At 41.9% G+C, this 7,097-nt stretch overlaps 1 protein-coding gene across 10 annotated transcripts in view; it reads right to left on the bottom strand.

Moving 5' to 3' along the window:
• tns1b (tensin 1b) overlaps positions 1 to 7,097 on the bottom strand; it is a 158,518-nt gene that overhangs the window by 124,312 nt on the left and 27,109 nt on the right. Inside the window, exon 1 of one of the 10 annotated variants that reach the window (XM_035676532.1) lies at positions 4,734 to 5,017. The exons of the other annotated variants lie outside the window; for them this stretch is intronic. Coding sequence (XP_035532425.1) covers positions 4,734 to 4,814 — 81 coding nt within the window. The 5' untranslated portion in view covers positions 4,815 to 5,017. Of the gene's footprint in view, positions 1 to 4,733; positions 5,018 to 7,097 lie in introns of those variants that run through there. 10 annotated transcript variants of the gene reach the window in all.

Raw genomic sequence — 7,097 nt, 5'->3', positions numbered from 1 at the left:
AAACACCTCAGACACACTGAGAAAGGTCAACTGATGATCATCTGCTCTAGGTGGCACAGAAGGTTTAATGTACCAGCCTGAACCTATTTTAAAATCCCAATTTATCTTGCATTTTTTGATTATGATTATGCATGTCTTAACAGAATCTAAGAGGATTTATGTGTGTACTAAGTAAACACAAATGATTCTTATGTTGTCAAAATCCCTGTATCACAAGACAAAATTGCAGGAGATTTATTGTGCAATGTTGCAGCTCCAGTATTGAGGAGGCCAGTGAGCAATGAGCTTCCTGTTCGCTGTCTCATCTTAACTAGTACCAGTTACAAACACCTCCAAAGACTCTAGAGAAAAGTCTGAGGCCAGTCCCTACAGTTGTGTCACCTTTGGCCTCCCTTAGTCTCAAGGGTCTAACAGGAGTTTCCCTGAGCAAGGTCACCTGTATAAATTCATCACTACAGCAGTAAACCCATGACGGGCTGATGTTGCAAAACATGTTTTTAACATGTTCAGCTAAAGGTTTGAAGAAGTCACTATTGAAAATTTATGAGACAAAATCTACTTTACAAATCTAAAGAAGTACAGTCAATTTACCATTTACCATGATAATGATTTAAACGATGATCTACCCAATAGAATAGATGAGGACCAGGTGATGTTCTGAACAGATTTCAAGGAAATTTGTTATCAAGGAGGGTTGACATGGACTTAAATGTTGGTGACCAAGGACAATTTCCAGACAGAAGGTCAAGGGGTCACCAAAATCATCAAGAAGCATTTGCTGTAAACGATAAATATTTAAGCCACAGTTATTGCCAATTGAGGTCTTTGTGTGTGTGGTCAGTTTTTACAAAAGAACTTTGAGTCAAAACCGAGTTTAAGAAAAATACTTTAATATATATATATATATATATATATATCTGTACTTAAAATTGCTTGCCATTGCAAAACATTAACATCATATTTATAACTGTGGGCCTGCCATATATGAACAACTAAAACCAAATGTAAAATAATGGCCATATAAACTTGAAGTTAATATATAACATATGAAGTCATGTCCCACCAGAATAAATGAGTGTAATGGACACAAGACATAACTAAAAAGGGTCAAAGGACATGTATTACTCATTTCTAGGGGGCCACACTGCTTAAAGCCCATCAGAGACATGACAGTAATATTGCACTAAATTAGACACAAAAGTTGGAGGGCCATGATGTCAGAGATGATACAGAGACAAGATTAGCCCTACCAGATGAGGGGGAAAAATGAGGGAACTATCGTAATTCTTCATGTGTTTTTATCTTTCTTTCTTAAGCAATACAATAATGCTATGTAACATTAACATTAATAGAAGATAAATGACAGCAGGTATGAGAGTGAAAAAACCTGTGTAATGCAATACATCTGACCTCTTGCTACTAGTAAATCCCAAAAAGTTACTATATAGCCTACCAGATTTATTTCCTCTGTGGTAAAGTAGATTTTGGGGGAAACACCAATAAAAATGAGGATAAACAGACTTTACTTTGGTTTATAAGTCAATATTCCTGGATCATAGTGAGAAAAATGGGGAAAACCTAGTCAAATTTCTGCATCTCAGAATTCCCTCCGGGGAAAGCCAGAAGGCCATGCATGGGAGGTTTAAGGCCAATGTGCCCAGTAAAGCATGCACATAGCTGGGGGTCCCTTCAGGAACCAAAGGGGTGGGTGGGAGGGGTTAAACAAAGCTCAACAACTCTCATAAATCAATTTAGCAAGGGTTAAACTTCCCTTTTTGTTGTTCAAGATTTTTCAACCAAGATCCAAAGAGCAGGACCAAGATGAAATAGCATGATTCTTGTTGCAAAATTCCTCAGGGTGGCAACAACAGGGTGAGCATCAAGCTGGAAAACAACCGCATGGCAAATCCATTATATTGAGGCAACGTAAACCCAGATGTTACAATTCGAAGAAAACGTTGCCATATTTCAAAGGGGCCCCACATGTAGAATATTTTCAACTCAAATCAGAGGTAATCTTAGGAACTCTGATGGGGGGAGAATCAAAACAGACCAAGAAAGAAAAAGGAGGGTGGAAAAGAAGATGAGTGCAGGGGATGTACGAAATGATAAAAATCAAAAATAAACAATTCACTAGAAATGACTAATGTAAGGTGGAAATAATAATTTTTAAAGAGTTCAGACCTTCTGATACTTTCACAGGAGTCCTGCTTTCTGATCAAAGCCAGTCTAAAATACTAACAAGTGTGGCATTTTCAAGTCAAGACAACTAAAGACCAATGACCTAACATTCCTGAAATGACACCATTTCCCAGAGCGATCCTTTTGAGACCCAACTCTGAACCTAGATGGACTGAGTGTATGGTAATGGATATCGATCATCCAGAGAAGCTCTTTGAACCCTGACAATTCTGAAGGTTTAGCCATGGGTCAATAATTGAATTGACACAACTGTGAGGCAGTGATCTGAAGCAGTGTTTTCTATAACAGCATTGTTAGATTAGAGGCACCTGACCACCACTAAAAACACCTTTGCAACTGCCTGGCACACACCCTTTCAATTACACCAGTTTGGTGCAAAAGCCACAAAGAATGGATGCATTTATAACCTGTGATTCTTGAATGTCAACAAGATTTGTATGGCCTTTAAACTGTCTCTCAAATTGGCTGTTAGAGGGCATTTGACTGGTTTCATGGTCCTTTTAGAGAAACCTGATAAAACTCTCCCTAAAACCCTTTTTTGGCCTTCATTAATTATTCACAATGTTTGGTGGAGGAGCAGCACTCTTTTGAAGGTCTTCTTTCAAGGCCTCTTGCGCCATCCGTGCTTACTTTGCCCTCCGATCTTGCCCAGAGCATCTTCTGTTCATTTCCTTTGTCCTTCAAGTTGTTCCTGTCATTTCCTATATTTTCCGGAGCATATTCTTTCTGCTTCGATGCTGGAAATATCTCGCTTTATCCAGGACCATCCTGCTCTGACAAGAGGAACCCCTCCCCATTTGAGGCCAGGCTAAGGAATAGATCTTGTCTACTTCATGGAGTACGTCTGTTTCCTGCATCTGTACTGTACTCACTCTCACATGCTCACTCTCATTGCTCGTATCTTGTCTTCTACTTCTCTATTGCTTCATAACAACTTTTGCAGCTGTACTCACTTTCCCAGCTGCCCAAGGAGTATGTCTATGTCCATACTATGAAAACCTGATCAGTCTAGAAGTAATCTCAGCAATATATTATCAGAAAGAAGTAGTACCCTTCAAGTATTTGACAAATTTGAAACTTTCCTGTTCTTTAATGATCGTGGAAGATCCTTTTGGGTTCTGGAGTTCATCTCTTTAATTGCAATAAAATGCCCATTCTCAGAGGAGAGTTAGGGTTAGGGTTACTAACCAATCTATTAGAATAAGGTGTGCCCAAATTAAGGCTGTTTTAGAGCCAAACAAAGATCTGCCATTAACGCAGGGGCTCAGATTGAACCCCGCCCCCTTAAGTGAGCTCGCTTTGTCATACAGTGCTCTGATGCAGTCAATCAGTGACCCAGAGCTTAGCTGGGGGGCTTTGAGATTCTTTTACGACCACCCTTTCACCTCGCCTCCCGCTCCTCAAAAGAAAGAATGGTAATTAACTGATGAAGAGCTCTGTAAGATTATCCAGTCTCCTCGCCAAGGACTCCAGCTCTGCCAGTGGTGTGCAGTCATGTCCCAAAGGACCACTGCAGAATGGGGAAGGATGGATCTCAATGGTCTATTCAGCTACTCTCTTCTTTCATCCTCTATTCAGCTGAAAAAGAGGAGAGCACCACGCAATGTTGTATATTTGAGCCAGGAATGTTCTTTCATATCAGCACAAATTAGGAAAAGCACTCAGTGTTTTAAGACAAATGTCGAGACCATGGTCACAATGCTTTTAGCGTAGACACACACATACACACGAACACAGTTCTTCACTGACCACATCACAGCTTAGAGGGCACACAAGTGCACAAACAACCGCTAGCTGTGAGCGGGAATGCGCGGCAGATTGAATTATACAAGAGAAAGCAAAAATAGCTGTGTGTCCCAGTGAGACAGAGCGGGACACAGAGGAGTGAGGGAGTTGGAAAGGGTGAGAAAGAGAGACTGAGGGTGAAGAGAGCAGGAGATCCATTTAATTCAACTCAGCTGCAGAGCAGACACGTTTTTAGTCAATGCATGGAGCTGTAGAGACAATTTTGAATGTTTCTCGAGGCGGAAAACAATACAGAGTTTGTCTGGCATTCGCACACCCTCCCCTTCTCCCTCATAATATCTCCCTCATTCGAATGTGTCACAGTGCCAAGGCCCCCCACAGCCAGGGTCCCAACCCTCCACCCAACCCCCGACAAGCAGACCACCCAATATATCCTCTGTCCAGCTTGATTTGATCACTGTTTCCCAAAGGTACTGGTCTAGAGTATCACCCCATGTGTATGCCAGCAACCTTTTTTTGATGTGGTACAAATTCACAACAAGAGCACTGTGGCTAAATGCATCATCAAGCTGATTCTGTTGGTCACTCAACTCACTCATGCAATACTTGCATACTTGTGATTTTATGACATGAATTATGCGATTGAATTTTCCAAGTTATTCGATTTGTATTGCCAGGTTATGCACAGAGGTTTCTCTTGCAAATTGGTCATAAAAGTGTCAGGAGACACTCGCTGACAGTTACAAATTAATCATGATCCTGAGAAGAAGTTCCAGTTATCTCACCCAGAACATGCAGGACAGGCAGACCCAGGTACGTGCAGGTCCAGCCAGAGCTGTTGGCAGGCTTAGAGAGACAGACGGCATGGTGACGGGCAGGATTGATGCTGCTGCTGTGGCTGCTACAGACCAGTGGGCTTCCTTAAGTATAATCCAGCCAGGAGGAGAGTCGCCCAACGCTGCAAAGCCATGACTATCCTGGACGTAAACGCTCTTCCTCACAGTCTGACTTGCTTTCTCCTCCTCGTGTCTCTCCTCTAAATTGGATCCTGACTCTGTTCTGCGCTCACTCTGGCTCTCTTTCCCTCTGCCGGGGAAAGTTTCACAAAGCTTTTTTTTGTGTGGGGGTGGTGGTGGGGGGGTCAGGCTGCCCCCACTACTCCACAGGAGCAAAGGGGGAGGGGGGTGCTTGGCTTATTATACATCTCTTTTGCCCCTCCTCTCTCTCTCTCATCCCATGTCTCCCTCCCTTTTTACCCCTCTAAGTCTCACCACTTTTAATTTCATTCATTCCTTGATCCCATCCCCTCCCTGATTGTCCCCCCTCAGCATCCGTCGCACTTCACCTCCCCCTCCCCTCCATCTCTCTCTTGCACTGTTTCCCTGTGTTTTTCTGTATTGAGACGATTTTAATATTTCATTAGCTCTGTCTCACCCGGTATTCACCCATGTGATAAATGTCCGCTAGCATTTCTCCTGACACTGGAAAAAGCTCTACTGACTCATTTTGGATGTCAAAAAGGACACCTGTTATTCAGATCAGTCAGCCTATGCTCAAAGTGTTTGAAATTTACATAAAGCTGAGTTGAGTTCTACTTCTTCTACCTTCCATGGCTAGTAGTGACCTAGTAAAGGTTTCTGTCAAAACAGGACTTAAATTATAGCAGGACCAATGAGTGCATTGAATAAAACTGTACATTTATAAATCACACATACTGTTGTGTGTCCCTGGATGGGATTTAAATTATTAATCAGCACATGCAATGTCAAAATAAGGCATCTTTTCCTCTCAGTCCAACGCTTAAAAGTCCAGTGTGTAACATTTAGGAAGATCTATTGGCATAAATGGAATATAAGATTCATGTTTTCATTAGTGTATTATCACCTAAAGAATTGCTGTGTTTGTGTTACCTAAGAATGAGTTGTTTTTATCTACAGAGGCAGCGGGTCCTCTTCCATGGAGTCCGCCATGTTGAACCATCATGTTTCTACACTAGTCCAGAACGTACAAACCGAACACTGGCTCTAGAAACCATTTTTGTGGTATCATGTTTTAAGTCATTTCCTAAAACAGCAGGGCACAGCAGGGTATTTACAGAAGAAGGATGGTGGAAGGATGAAGTCAAAATAAACTGCAGTGTGTGTTCAAGGTGATGAAGGCCATCAATGTTTTCAACCCAGTGCATCAATTATGTGGCTCAACTGAATGTGTTTAATCAATACAGTATTTATGGGAAAAACCAATAGGAGCTCGTGAGCACACAGAGGAATTCGATCGAATATAATCAGGCTTTAGCCAATAACAAAACCAAACTACATGTGTGAGTAGATCAAAGTTAATTGTTAGGTTTAGGTTTTCAGATGGATATGTTGACAGACATAGATTTTTAACCCCATTCCTTATCCTTTGACCATCTCGGGCACTTTACCATTTCAATCTCCCTCTTTCTCAAAAGGTCCTGGATGATCTACCTCTGACGCCCTCAAACAGAGCCCCGCCCCCTTTCATCCCAGCCCTTTACTAAAGAACACAGAGGGGCCAGGAAGTAAAAGCTGCTTCATTAACTTCTCACTGCTCATCAATGACCATGTTCGCCCCATGTGTGACTCTTCATCCCCTTGTGTGGGTACTTCATTTTCCTCACTCACACATACACAAAAGTACTGCAAACCTCCACACAAATGTAACCATTACCGAGTGGTGGGCTACATGCACCTGTAAACACTCAAGGACCCATAATTATAACATACAAACAAAAATTCTCTCACACAACAGACATTCACATTCACATTCACAAGAGCAGGCCCACTACTTCCTGAAAACATAAACACACATAATTTAAACTAGCAAACTAAGCACATACATAAACACCAAAAACCACCCATTTCTCCCCCACTCTCTCTCACGCACTCACATAGACACACATCTTCACATCTTTCTTACACACTACATAAATACACAAACCCACCCACATACAGAAACATACAAAAACACTAACACTCACCCAGTGGCACAGAGGATTAATCCCCTGGTATTTCCTGCAGCCCACCCCTACAGAGACAAATTCTCCAAAGGGGACGAGACAATGTTAGAGAGAAAACATTTAAACTAAATCCCCCTCAACCAACACAAACACACGCACGCACACA

This window comes from Morone saxatilis, unplaced genomic scaffold (genome assembly GCF_004916995.1).
Source record: "Morone saxatilis isolate NCDOM2014 unplaced genomic scaffold, NCSU_SB_2.0 Contig5, whole genome shotgun sequence".
In the NCBI taxonomy this organism is placed as follows: domain Eukaryota; kingdom Metazoa; phylum Chordata; class Actinopteri; family Moronidae; genus Morone; species Morone saxatilis.
The sequence above is the reverse complement of the archived record's forward strand: the minus strand, read 5'-3'. Positions and strand labels throughout refer to the sequence as shown.